The sequence below is a fragment of the Macaca mulatta genome, chromosome 19 (genome assembly GCF_049350105.2).
Source record: "Macaca mulatta isolate MMU2019108-1 chromosome 19, T2T-MMU8v2.0, whole genome shotgun sequence".
NCBI lineage: Eukaryota > Metazoa > Chordata > Mammalia > Primates > Cercopithecidae > Macaca > Macaca mulatta.
In genome coordinates this window covers 9,318,773-9,332,899 of record NC_133424.1, presented here as the reverse complement: position 1 = coordinate 9,332,899, position 14,127 = coordinate 9,318,773, and the positions used below count along the sequence as shown (strand labels likewise).

Sequence of the window (14,127 nt, the reverse complement as noted above, 5' to 3'; positions counted from 1 at the left end):
ATGAGGAAGGGGCTTTACTGACCCAAACAGAAACCAACTGAGAAACCATGACTGTATTCTCCCATGCACATCCCTGACCTAGATCAAGCTTTCAACTAACACACCTGCAAGACACCTGCAAAAGCTTTCAACCAGCACGCCACTGATTTGAAGAGAATGGCGGAATTCTCCCATCGGCATTCACAGGCCTCCCTGCACTGACCACAGCTGCAGCCTGTTCTGCCCATGCTCCTCCCCTGCCTCACATAGACCTGCACCTTCAACCTCTGCACCCGATGCCACCAGCCGCTCTATCTGCATACACTTGCTGCCTGTGCCAAGCCTGCTCGGCCCCCTAGCAGAACCAGTGCTCTGAGCAGCAGCAGCTAGAGTAGCGTCTGGCAACCCATGTCTCCACCAGCGTCCTCACTAGGCCACTTGGATGCACAGACCTCTGGCGCTGTCCGAAGCCACCCTTAGTATCGCCTCAGCTGCACCTCATCCTTGAAGGTCAAAGACCACAGACCCATCCAATTTTTTTTTTTTTTTTTTTTTTTTTTGAGACAGAGTCTCGCTCTGTCACCCAGGCTGGAGTGCAGTGGCCGCATCTCAGCTCACTGCAAGCTCCGCCTCTCGGGTCTATGCCATTCTCCTGCCTCAGCCTCCCGAGTAGCTGGGACTATAGGCGCCCGCCACCTCACCCGGCTAGTTTTTTGTATTTTTTTAGTAGAGACGGGGTTTCACCGTATTAGCCAGGCTGGTCTCGATCTCCTGACCTTGTGATCCGCCCGTCTCGGCCTCCCAAAGTGCTGGGATTACAGGCTTGAGCCACCGCGCCCGGCCCCCATCCAAATTTTTTGAAGCAAAAAGCCCATCCTCTAATACAGAAGTGCGTGTGCACGGCGAGAGGTATGTCTGCACAGAAAGACTTCTCTGCTGACAACAGCAGTGGCTGCATCTACATAATGGGGTTTGGGTCACAACCTTCTCATCTTTTACAAGGTTCTTTTTTTTTTTTTTTTTTGAGACAGGGTCTCACTCTCAACCCAAGCTCCTAAGCTGGATGCAGTGGTGTGATCATGCTTCACTGCAGTCTTGACCTCCTGGGCTCAAGTCATCCTCCCACCTCAGTTTCCCAGGCAACTAGGACAGGTGTGCGGCACCATGCCCGGCTAATTTTGTTTATTTTTTGTAGAAAGGAGGTCTCACTATGTTGCCCTGGCTGGTCTTGAACCCCTGAGCTCAAGTGATCCTCCTGCCTCAGCCTCCCAATGTGTTGGGATAACAGGTGTGAGCCACTACACCCAGCCTTACAATGTCTTTTAAAACAAAGGTCCTAGCTTCTCTGGGGAAAGGCCCACCACAGTGGTCACTTGCTTGAGAAGGCCTTTCATGATTCCTACCGCTGGCCACTTCTTTCCTTGTGTGTTCATCTCATACAGGCTGAAATGGGGATCACACTTTTCATGCTGCGAGGTCCTTGAAGAATCTTTCCCTCCCATGCTGAGAGGGCCTTGAAGAATCTAGTTATTATTAATCTCACTCCTGAGAAATGTCAGGTGCGATGTAATGAACACCTTGAGTCCCTATCTTTCAATAAAATAAGCAACTCCATTAGAGATGTGGCAGTAGGAGCACATTATGAATTAACAAGGACTGGCTGCCAATGGTGGGCTTAACATTCCCAGTCTGAATTAACCCAAGTGACCTCATGGTTCAGCATGGTCCTCACGGGTGCTATCTGCTGGACAGCAGAGCCCAGGAGTCAGTGGCGGGGGTGGGAGGGCAGGGCGACAGAACCCTGCAGCCCTGCAGTGGCATCCTCATGGAGCTCTGCTGCTCTCCTTCCATCCTGCCACCTCTCTGCAAGAAGGCAGCACCCCACTCCAGATGAGCATGCCACAGGCTGGCATCAGCATGTTGGCAAGGGCCTCACAACTCATCTTGTTGGCTGTCAACAGGGCCCCAGAGCTCAGGGAGCACTGTGAACTCCAATTTACACCCACAAAGGGTAGCATTTTTATTGTCAAATACTGCCTCACAACAGTCAGTTTTTGACATTTAACAATCTCTCTCTTTTTTTTTTTTTTTTTGAGACGGAGTCTTGCTCTGTCGCCCAGGCTGGAGTGCAGTGGCCGGATCTCAGCTCACTGCAAGCTCCGCCTCCCGGGTTCATGCCATTCTCCTGCCTCAGCCTCCGGAGTAGCTGGGAGTACAGGCGCCCGCCACCTCACCCGGCTAGTTTTTTTGTATTTTTTAGTAGAGACGGGGTCTCACCGTGTTAGCCAGGATGGTCTCGATCTCCTGACCTCGTGATCCACCCATCTCGGCCTCCCAAAGTGCTGGGATTACAGGTTTGAGCCACTGCGCCCGGCCCTCTTTTTTTTTTTTTTCAACGTTAATCTCAAAGTGCTGGGATTACAGGCGTGAGCCACCGTGCTTGGCCAACATTTAACGATCTTTTGATTTACATTTTTATAGCCACTCTATCAAGATTTGACTCATGCTGAGTGTGGGCCCTGGGAACCTGCATGACCAGCAGTCTGATGGGAGCACCCATGACCATAATGGCTACACTCTAGTCATGAACTAACATTTCATTAAACCCAAACGTCTGCTTCAATTCTTCCTCCAGTGTGATGAACAGTTTCCTTGCAGTGCCCAAGGGCTCTAGAGCTCATCCCACCCAAACCGAAGAACGCCAATCAAGTGGGAGGGAGTCTCTGTTCTCAGCTGCAGAGGGCACGGGGAGCACTCTGAGTGCCATATCTCAGAACATCTAAGAACAGTCTAGGAACACACACTCCATTTGTGGTTCTCCAGAGAATCGGCACTTGGAATCCTTTGCCACTGCCTACCCCAGGCTCTGAATCCTGATTGCGAGATTACACCTGCCAGTTCACCACCAACTGTGTTACACAGCTCAGCACAGCTCCCAGGCCAACCCATCCTGGTTTCCATCTACTTCTAAACTGCACCACTCTGCTCCTCACAGCAACAACTCAAAATTCCCTTTTAATGACTAATCTGTTCTTTTTTAAAAAAAAAAAAAAGAGAGAGAGAGAAATGCAGTTTTGCCATGTTGCCTAGGCTGATCTTGAACTCCTGAGCTCAAGCAATCTTCTTACCCCGACCTCCCAAAGTGTTGGGATTATAGGCGTCAGCCAGCACACCCAGACTAATCTGCTCTGAGTAACATTTTACCAAGCCAGATGTATGAAACTTTTTTTAAAAATTAAAATTCCAGCTGGCCGCGGTGGTTCACGCCTGTAATCCCAACACTTTGGGAGGCCAAGGCGGGCGGATCACGAGGTCAGGAGATCGAGACCATCCTGGCTAACACAGTGAAACCCCGTCTCTACTAAAAATACAAAACATTAGCCGGGCGTGGTGGCGGGGGCCTGTAGTCCCAGCTACTCGGGAGGCTGAAGCAGGAGTATGGCGTGAACCCAGGAGGCAGAGCTTGCATTGAGCCGAGATAATGCCACTGCACTCCAGCCTGGAAGACAAGAGTGAGACTCCGTCTCAAAGAAAAAAAAACAAACAACAACAAAAAAAATAAATAAAATAAATAAATAAATAAAATCCCAAGCACACACAAGTTACAGGCAAGCTTGAATGTACGCTGGAAACAGAGACCTTTGTTGCTTTATTACTAACTAATGGTGACGACTTTCCTACATCCTTTTACTAGCTTCTAGAACAAGGCACCCATGAAGAGGGCAACACACATCATGCCCCACTGCTCCCTGTGCACTGGAAGGGCCTGATCACCGGGGACAGCCGCCTTTCAAGCCTGACAGTGATGTCTGTCCTTGTACCATTTTCACATTCTCTGTTATGACAGACCCGCAAAGGAAGGTTTATACCCAAATTCCTAATGACTTCCCATTCCAAGAAAGTTTCTGTGTAAAAAAGCAGCAGCTTTCCTGTGGTGAAGGGGAAGGTCAAAGAGTCACCAACACATAGAGGATTTCAAAAAGGAAGATTTCCAATTTATCATGCACACTCTGTAGCCCTGCTGGTGCCGTGGGCTAAGTGCTGTGCTGGAGGCACTTCTAGAAGGCAGGATTCCCACGTGATGAAGTGCCAGGCTCTGGAGCCAGACAGCCTGGGTTCACATGCAGGCACCACCGTTTACCAGTCACGTGACTTAGGCATGTCACTCTCTGTGCCTCAGTTTTGGATGAAACGGGGATACCAGTATGTACGTATCATGTGGTTCTCACAAGGAATAAATGCAATACTACATTGTTATTATATTATCATTATATTTCTGTCAAAAAGTTGGGGGTGGGGGCCGAGCATGGTGGCTCACGCCTGTAATCCCACCACTTTGGGAGGCTGAGGTGGGCGGATCACCTGAAGTCAGGAGTTCGAGGCCAGCCTGGCCAACATGGTGAAACTCCGTTTCTACTAAACATATAAAAATTAGCCAGGCGTGGTGGCGTACACCTGTAACCCCAGCTACTCAGGAGGCTGGGGCAGGAGAATCACTTGAACCTGGGAGGTGGAGCTTGCAGTGTAAGCCAAGATCGCACCATTGCACTCTAGTCTGGGCAAAAGAGTGAGACCCTGTCTCATTAAAAATAAAAGAAAAAAAAAAGAAAAGAAAAGTTGGTGAAGGATTTGAATTACACTAAACCAGAATTTGCATAATGCAAATACTAAATTAAAAGAGCCTGTAGACAAGGCTCTTTTTTTATTAACACCTCTATGGACAACTTGCAGCTGGGACAGATGACCAAGAACTACCCCTTCCAGCGCTCCTAGAGACAGACAAACTTGATCACAAACTTTAAAGAATCCCTCATACTCAAGAGACCATAACCACAAACATGTACATGCTTTTTAACACTGTACTCGAATATTACTGCAGAGCTTGGGAACACAGGACAGCTCAAAGACTAGCGACCAAGTGAAGTAAGTCGACTATTATGTCTAGTTCTTGAAATATTTAAGGCAATTCAAAAGACATTTGATTCGGCTGAAAAGCAGAAGTGAGAAATCACTTATTCAGTGGGTCTGTAGCCTAAGGTCACCTGAGAGGCAACAGCCGACAAAGGGTGGGTGAAAGCAGGAAGAAAACACGATGCTTACCATTTATCCTGCCCATGTTCATCCCAGATCCAAATCGACCCATGTTTTCCATACCACCACCAAAGGGCCCCTCCATTCCTGCAAGAGATGTTCACATTTCAGCATCACCCAACAAGACTGCTTAGACTGAGCAGGGAAAGAAAAATTCTATCACGTTTCAACTGGGGTATCTTCTGCCAAGAACTTATCTATCAAGTTTAAGGGCTTCTGAAAAACAAAAAAATGCTAGCACCCTTGTTTAAAAATCACCACCTTCAAAAAGCTGCTCTGATCCAACCCCCTCAATGAACAGACAAGCAAAAAGAGGCACAGAGATGGAGTGGTCTGCCCAAGGTCACAGAGCTAGTTAGTGAGACAGCCAGAACCAAAAGCCAAGACACCCGCTGGAAGGATGGACAGGCAGGAGGAAGTCATTTCTAGACTCAAACTGAAACCAAAGAGAATTTCATGCAGGGTTTAAACAAGAAAGAAAAGAGGAAAGAGAGAAAACCATGCCTAAAAGTGATTATGCTTGTACTTCATTTTAAATTTCTTACCTCCCATCTTATTTATTCCAAATCCTATGCCTTCCATTCCCATTCCTTAAAAAGAAAAAGTCAATGCAAACTAAAATTATGTCAAAGCAGTAAATAACATTTGAACTTAAAAAGCATAATTCCAAACCAGCAAAAGAACTCAAAAGAAAATCCCTGATGACAAGTATATTTTATATATTTTAATTAGCAAGAAAAAAAGCCCCTACCATTTCAACTGTCAAGTATCATATAGCTGGGCCGGGCGCAGTGGCTCAAGCCTATAATCCCAGCACTTTGGGAGGCCAAGATGGGCGGATCACGAGGTCAGGAGATCGAGACCATCCTGGCTAACACGGTGAACCCCGTCTCTACTAAAAAAAAAAAAATACAAAAAACTAGCCGGGCGAGGTGGCAGGCACCTGTAGTCCCAGCTACTCGGGAGGCTGAGGCAGGAGAATGGCGTAAACCCGGGAGGCGGAGCTTGCAGTGAGCTGAGATCCAGCCACTGCACTCCAGCCTGGGCGACAGAGCGAGACTCCCACTCAAAAAAATATATATATAGCTAAAAAAAAAAAATTTTTTTTTTTTTAGACACAGTATTGCCACCCAGGCTGGAATGCAATGGCACAATCTTGGCTCACTGCAACCTCCACCTCCCAGGTTCAAGCAATTCTTCTGCCTCACCCTCCCGACTAGCTGAGATTACAGGCGCCTGCCACCACGCCTAGCTAATTTTTTTCTATGGGATCTACACAGTTTAATGACCCAGTCGGGCAGGGTTTTTTTTTTTTTTTTTTTTGAGACAGGGTCTCCTGTCACTGAGGCTGGAATGTAGTGGCATGGTCATAGCTCCCTGCAGCCTCATGTGATCCTCTTGCCTAAGCCTCCCAAGTAGCTGGAACTACAGGTGTACGCCACCACATCTGGCTATTTTTTTTTTTTTTTTTTTTGAGACGGAGTCTCGCTCTGTCGCCCAGGCTGGAGTGCTGTGGCTGGATCTCAGCTCACTGCAAGCTCCGCCTCCCGGGTTCACGCCATTCTCCTGCCTCAGCCTCCCGTGTAGCTGGGACTACAAGCGCCCGCCACCTCGCCCGGCTAGTTTTTTGTATTTTTTAGTAGAGACGGGGTTTCACCGGGTTAGCCAGGATGGTCTCGATCTCCTGACCTTGTGATCCGCCCGTCTCGGCCTCCCAAAGTGCTGGAATTACAGGCTTGAGCCACCGCGCCCGGCCGCTAATTTTTTTTATATTTTGTAGAGGTTGAGTCTCACTATGTTGCCTAGACTAGTCTCAAACTCTTGGCCTCCAAATTGCTGGGATTACAGGCGTGAGCCACCACACCACACCACACACACACACAGGCCTCAAGCTAGGCAGTATTAAACATGAAATGGAAACAATTGTAAGACACATTCTACGGAACATAAACTTTTTAGAAAATTTTAGGGAACAGAAATAGATTTTTAAAAAGTCCCTGTTAAAGGTAAAATCTTCAAAATAAAAACCAGTTCCTAAAAACACCAAGACTTCCTCCCCAACCCCCAGTCTTTCTGTTTAGATGTCAGACGTGGGGTGTGTGTGTTTTGGGTCAGGGGGAAACGTTAGAGCCATTTGAAGTCGTGGCCCAGAACTTAAGTCAGCCCCAGGGTGACCCTGGAAGAATCTAGCGATATGCAACACTGACAATGGTGGGATAGAGGGGCTTCCAAATTCCAATTTCAAAGGATTCTAACAAAGACCAAAGTCTGAAGTCATTAAAATGAAATACTCCTTAATAGAATCAAAATACATCATTATACAGAAATGAAAATGCTAAACAGCAAAGCCTGAGTTTATTCTACACATTGAAGCTTTCATGCAGTTGCTTTTTTTTTTCTGAGACAGAGTCTCGCTCTGTTGCCAGGCTGAATTGCAGTCATGTCATCTCAGCTCACTGCAATCTCCACCTCCCGGGTTCAAGTGATTCTCCTGCCTCAGCCTCCCGAGTAGCTGGGATTACAGGTGCAAGCCACCACGCCCGGCTAATTTTTGTATTTTTAGTAGAGATGGAGTTTTGCCATGTGGGCCAAGCTGGTCTCAAATTCCTGACCTCGGGTGCTGGGATCCCTGTCTTCTTTTTTTTTTTTTTTGAGACGGAGTCTCGCTCTGTCACCCAGGCTGCAGTGCAGTGGCCGGATCTCAGCTCACTGCAAGCTCCGCCTCCCGGGTTCACGCCATTCTCCTGCCTCAGCCTCCCGAGTAGCTGGGACTACAGGCGCCCGCCACCTCGCCCGGCTAGTTTTTTGTATTTTTTAATAGAGACGGGGTTTCACCGTGTTAGCCAGGATGGTCTCCATCTCCTGACGTCGTGATCCACCCGTCTCGGCCTCCCAAAGTGCTGGGATTACAGGCTTGAGCCACCGCGCCCGGCGGATCCCTGTCTTCTTAAAGACAACACTGTCCACCATGTTTCCTGTGACGGCCACATTGTCACAGAGTGAGGCCCTCTCCACCGTTTTTCTTTGAGACGGAGTCTCGCTCTGTCACCCAGGCTGGAGTGCAGTGGCGCGATTTTGGCTCACTGCAGCCTCCGCCTCCTGGGTTCAAGCAATTCTCCTGCCTCAGCCTCTCAAGTAGCTGGGACTACAGGCGTATGCCATCACACCCAGCTAATTTTTGTATTTGTAGTAGATGGGGTTTCACCATGTTGGCCAGGATGGTCTCAAATCCTGACCTTGTGATCTGCCTACCTCGGCCTCCCAAAGTGCTGGGATTACAGGCATGAGCCAGCGCGCCTGGCCTCTCCACCTTTTTTGCATCTATCAATGCCCCTAGCTCTCTAGCAGCAGCTGTGCAAACACCAGGAGGGCCCACGGGGTCTTGGTAAGACACTTTTCAGGGTACTGCAGCAGTGCTATGGTCTTGTGGTCAGGAGACCTGCAGCCTGTCACTAACTGACAGTGTGACCTTGAGCAAGAGCAACTCTCTGGCTTGCCTCCTCTTATCAAATGGCACAACTATTTCAGCTTAGAAGGTTGTCGTGAGGTTACAATGAAAAAGTATAATGACTTTAAACAAGGATTCAACTTGATAAAAATACAAAATACTGCCTTTATTAAAAATGAGGCAGAGATGAATAGGAGGGAATTTTGTCCCAGTTAACTATTTATTCCATTTAAACTACTCAAAGTCCAGTTGCCCCAATAATTAATAATTTTCACTTCCCCAAAACCCCAAGCAAGGTGCACTATCATTCTCACCTGCGGGACCTATGTTTCCCATTCCGATGCCTTTATTCAGGTGATTGGCATCAATGGGTTGCCCTCCTGGTCCTAACCCCATGCCAATACCACCAAGGCCATCTGGAAGGAAAAGAGAAAGAAGTTTAGTTTTCCCCTATTTAGCAAACCTTGACCCTCAAAGGAAAAGAGTCTTTGTTTAGTGAGTTGCAGCTATCCACTCCAGCCTACCCACCCCCACCCACCAGTGACCCCAGGGCCCAATGCAAAATTCAACATCAGCACATTTGGAAACAGAACCTTGTTCTGGCGTTTGGGATATGTGTGTATACAACAAAGGCGGCTGAAAACCAACACAGGGGAAAGTTAACAACCCCCACACTAAGATTCTTGAGAGCCTATTTGTTTCACTAACCCATGGACTGAGAACTGATCAAAAAAGGTGACTCAAGACATCAGGTGGCAAGCAGCACAAATGTGCCCAATCCCTAGTAGCCCAAAGGACGTTTCTCATGAAAAAACACGTTACAAACCAGCCAATCAACATCCTGGATGTACGCTACTCTCTGAATCTGGGTGGTTTTAGTAACAATGAACCTAATGTATGTATTCAAAGAACCTATCTTCCTTCCCCCAAAGCTTCCTAACCCACAACTGGATACCCAGCCCACACTCAACTCCATGCTCTACCAACACAAACAGGGACACAGAAATACAGGCTGGTCTCTGGAAACAGCCAAAAGAGCTGACACTTGCAATATTTGGGGTAACCACCATCTGAGGCTTAAACTACAACCAGGTAAGGTTTCAAAAATTATAACAAGGCCAGGCGCGATGGCTCACGAGGCCTGAAATCCCAGCACCTTGGGAGGCCAAGGCAGGTGGATCACCTGAGGTCAGGAGTTCGAGACCATCCTGGCCAACATGGCGAAACCCCATCTCTACTAAAAATACAAAAATTAGCCTGGCATGGTGGCGCACACCCATAATCGCAGCTACTCGGGAGGCTGACAGGAGAATCACTAGAACCCAGGAAATGGAGGTTGCAGCGAGCCAAGACCACGCCACTGCACTCCAGCCTGGGTGACAGAGTGAAACTCCATCAAAAAGAAAGAAAGAAAAAGAAAAAGGAAGGAAGGAAGGAAAGAAAGGAAAGAAAGAAAACAAAATTCATTTAAAAAGTAAATAAAACCTGCCACTACTTCCCAGGCGTTTAACCTGATTAACATTCCATCTTTAACTGCACAGCAACAGCAGCAAGAGATCACCAAGGTTACTTACTCCTCAAAACACTGAAGGCTTTGAAGTCAAGCCTCTGAAATGGCTGGGAGACCAAGAGCCATGGCTCCCTGGAGCAGTGTGCTCCACCTCCTGATCCAAAACAAGAGTCAACAACAGCCACTACCACGGTCCAGGGTGACCGCTGCTCAGATGAGCACACAGACAATTTATTTGGGAAATGAGTATGTTATGTCCAGGAAATGTAATCCTTCTCTAACTAATGTTGACTTTCAACAAACGAGCCTTCTCATGAAGCCACAGATTTCCCTTCAAGATACATCTGTCATGCTGCCTTAATGCTACGCTGCAAAGGTGCTCTGGCCTGGGCTCCCATCCAACTCAGTAAGTGAGTAGGGCCCTCAGCTTGAGCTGCTGCTCCAGACCAGGCCCCCTCAACCCACCTGGTGGAGGTCCCCGCAGCACAGCACACACAGGCCTCTCACCCTCACCCATCTTCCTTCTCCAGGAGGGCTTTACCTGTGCCAGTGACTCCCTGAAATGTCCCACTGCTGTCTGCACTCAGGTTCTGGCTTCCCGTCTCCGGCTTACGTAGGACTCTGCACTAATATTTGCCACTTCTACCTACGTGGTGGCCCATCAACTAGCCTTCCCTGTCACAAGACAGATTTTTCACCTGGGTGTCACAAATAGCCGATCCCTTTCCCCTCTGCATAGAAATTATTTGTTCAAGACCCTTCACATACCATAAAACTCACTCAAAGTATTCAGTGGTTTTTAGTATATTGAGATAGGCAACTATCACTACCATTTAATTCCAGAATATTTTCATCACCCAAAAAAGAAATCCAACCTTATTAGCAGTCCCGTCCCCACTTACTCCTTCCTGGCCACAGGCAACCACTAATCTACTTTCTGCCTTTATGCATTTATCTATGTGGAGCATTTCCTGTAGATGAAATCAAGGTTCATCCACACCGCAGCATGTGTCTGTCATCCTGCTGCAAACAACTGTGTACGAATTTCTGTGTAGATGTCTAGTGTGCACTGCTAGTGCACATGGGACTAACCAATATCTTCTGAATTAGAGTGCAGCCTGGTTTTTATTCCCTTCACAGGTTCTGATTCTTCCCTCCCCAGGACACTTTCAAAATGCCTAACCACATCCTCTACATTTTGGTATTACAATCCTAGGATTAACACGAGGTAATCCTAACAATATCCTCAAATTGTGAATCTCTGCTCATTTCTCGCCCTGAAAAATCTATAGAAAAGAATTGGCCAAGAGAACTGAGGGCTAACCTGGCACAGGTTCAAGTGAAACTTTATGGTAATTTTCTGTTTCTTAGTATAACTCAAATTCAAACTCTCAGCCCTAATCACTGAAACACTTACGGGGAAGTTGTTGTGGACGCTCAGGAGGGAAGAAATCTCCTTTTGGTAAGGCCCTCTCATCCTGAAAGAGAAAGAAAACGAATAAATCTCAGTATCCAGTGCAGCAGTGTTTGCCACAGCCGAAGACTGAAATGGCCCCCCATCAAGAGAGGACTGGCTAAACACATTATCCACACCATGGAGTAATATGCAAGGGTGGAAAGGTATGTGCAGCGTGCTTCCTATTTTATGTCAAGGTGAAGGATCAAAAGACATATGGATATTATCGTGGGGGATAATGGGGACCTGGGCAAGAAGTCCAAGTAGGACTCACACTATCTTCACGCTATCTTTTCATATTTTTTGACTTTTGAGTCATATGAATCTATCATCTATTCAAAAAACTTAACTATTCTATTTACAGTAATGAAAAAATTGCTTTATAGTTTCTTTTATCTTTTTCCTGAATTTGAGCCCCGACTAGATTGCCCCCAGCATGTTCCAGTCATGCCTGTAGTAATTATTATCTTTGGCACAGCCACGGCAGAGCAAATGTTTATTAAGACTGAAATGCTCCAACAGACCTTTAAGAGCTGTCTGAATCAATGACTTAATTATGTTCACAAAAGATTTGATGCTAACCAAACATTATACTGTAATACTCTGAAAAACTGGAACCCCACATATGTAACTATTCTTTGAAACAGATCACTTGCTCAACCAGGATACCCAGGTGACTACCTGTATGTGCCATGAACAGTCAACTGTGCAAAAGGAAAAATATCTAATGCAGTCAAGAGTTGCCATGAGCAAAATGTTTTGTTTTTTTTTTTTTTGAGACTGAATCTCACTCTGTTGCCCAGGCTGGAGTGCAGTGGCACGATCTTGGCTCACTGCAACCTCCTCCTCCCAGATTCAAGTTGATTCTCCTGCCTCAGCCTCCCAAGTAGCTGGGACTACAGGTGCGTGCCACCACGCCCAGCTAATTTTTGTATTTTCAGTAGAGACGGAGTTCCACCATGTTAGTCAGGCTGGTCTCAAACTCCTGACCTCATGATCCGCCCGCCTCAGCCTCCCAAAGTGCTGGGATTACAGGCATGAACCACCATGCCCGACCAGCAAAATGTTATTTCTCTCACAAATTCACTCAACATACTGCACCTTATTTAACTTAGACTAATCCATAAATATTTTATAGTGGATATGTGTACATTCTTATTAATTCCATGTTTTTGCTAGCCTTGAGTATATCACACAGAAAGATCCTACTGACTTACCATCTTGACGTGCATTGGTCTATCAAATAGCAGTTGGCCATTGAACATAGCTGGTATTACAATTAAGGCTATTTCTTGCAATTCTAAAAATGTGCACAAGAGAAATACAAAAAAAAAAAAAAGAGAGAGAGAAAGAAAGAAAAATACTCCAACTGCTACCAGTTCCTCTAAGTGATGAATTTATGAGCAATTTCAATTCTTCATTATACTTTCAACAATAAACATAAAAGGAACAATAAATAAAGACGGCGGGAGGACAAGACAACTTCTGCTTATTCCTCAGGTGTGAAGCTTCATTTGTAACCTTATAATTTCACCAAACCATCCTCTTAAGCAGTGGCATCAAGGTTCTCTGAATGTGGCCAATGGGCCAGGCATCTACCACTATCTAAACTGAAGGACCATGCTTTCTGGGTAAGACATGCCAAGACGGTCTCGTCTGAGTTGCATGAATGTGCTCCTGTGGGGTACTCTCCATGGGATTAAAACTCTAGGCTAAGCCTAGGGTCAAGGAGAAGTGTCCTCTTCCAAAATGATGTCTACTCACTGGAGAGAGTGAGTAATCCTATAGGGATGTATTACACATGAAATAACAACCCAGTTTCTCTCTAGTGGTGCATTCTTTGGGCTTCCTCCTTCAAACCTAGACTCTTCTGAAAACAGTAGAAAGACCACTCATGGGCATACGCCCATGTTCTAACCATCCCCTCTATCCACACTGTATTGAATCAACTCCACCCCCAAAGAACCTTTTTTTTTTTTTTTTTTTTTTTTGAGACTGAGTCTCACTCTATCACCCAGGCTGGTGGTGTGCAGTGGCCCGATCTTGGCTCACTGCAACCTCCACCTCCCGGGTTCAAGCGATTCTTGTGCCTCAGCCTCCTGAGTAGCTGGGATTACAGGCATCCACCACTGCACCCAGCTAATTTTTGTATTTTTAGTAGAGGTAGGGTTTCACCATGTTGGCCAGGCTGGTCTCGAACTCCTGACCTCAAGTGATCTGCCCGCCTCGGTCTCCCAAAGTGCTGGGATTACAGGTTTGAGCCACCATGCCCGGTCCGGCCCAGAGAACCTTTTAATTCCACAGTAATGCATTCTCCCTAGTCACATAAAAAACATTAATACACAGTCACCTCTTCCTCACACAAACCTACATTACTAACACAGCAATTTAGGTCAAATTGTTCACAAGTTGAATTCCTGCAGAAGGATACATATAGCTTGCACAGCTTCAATGGACTGTTCAAAAGTTACAGTGCCTATTCCACGACTTTTTCCATCTTTATCTTCAAGAATGTCTGCTCGGACCACCACACCAGCCATACTAAATACTTCCTTCAGTTTCTTCCAGCCAACTTTATAATCCAGCTAATCGAGAAAGAACGGGGTAAAAACCTCAATGTAAACGTCTTAAGAAACACATTTT

General features: G+C 46.6%; 1 protein-coding gene across 34 annotated transcripts in view; it reads right to left on the bottom strand.

Annotated features, from left to right (window-relative positions):
* Positions 1–14,127, bottom strand: part of HNRNPM (heterogeneous nuclear ribonucleoprotein M) — a 43,641-nt gene that overhangs the window by 7,900 nt on the left and 21,614 nt on the right. For 14 of the 34 annotated variants that reach the window (XM_077979794.1, XM_077979803.1, XM_077979813.1 and 11 more), the window contains 6 exons: positions 13,916–14,069; positions 12,702–12,751; positions 11,446–11,506; positions 8,833–8,934; positions 5,616–5,660; positions 5,080–5,157 (listed from right to left, as the gene is read on the bottom strand). In XM_077979794.1, coding sequence (XP_077835920.1) covers positions 5,080–5,157; positions 5,616–5,660; positions 8,833–8,934; positions 11,446–11,506; positions 12,702–12,751; positions 13,916–14,069 — 490 coding nt within the window. Of the gene's footprint in view, positions 1–5,079; positions 5,158–5,615; positions 5,661–8,793; positions 8,935–11,445; positions 11,507–12,701; positions 12,752–13,915; positions 14,070–14,127 lie in introns of all 34 variants that reach the window. The other 20 variants (XM_077979797.1, XM_077979806.1, XM_077979816.1 and 17 more) reach the window with 2 other exon arrangements.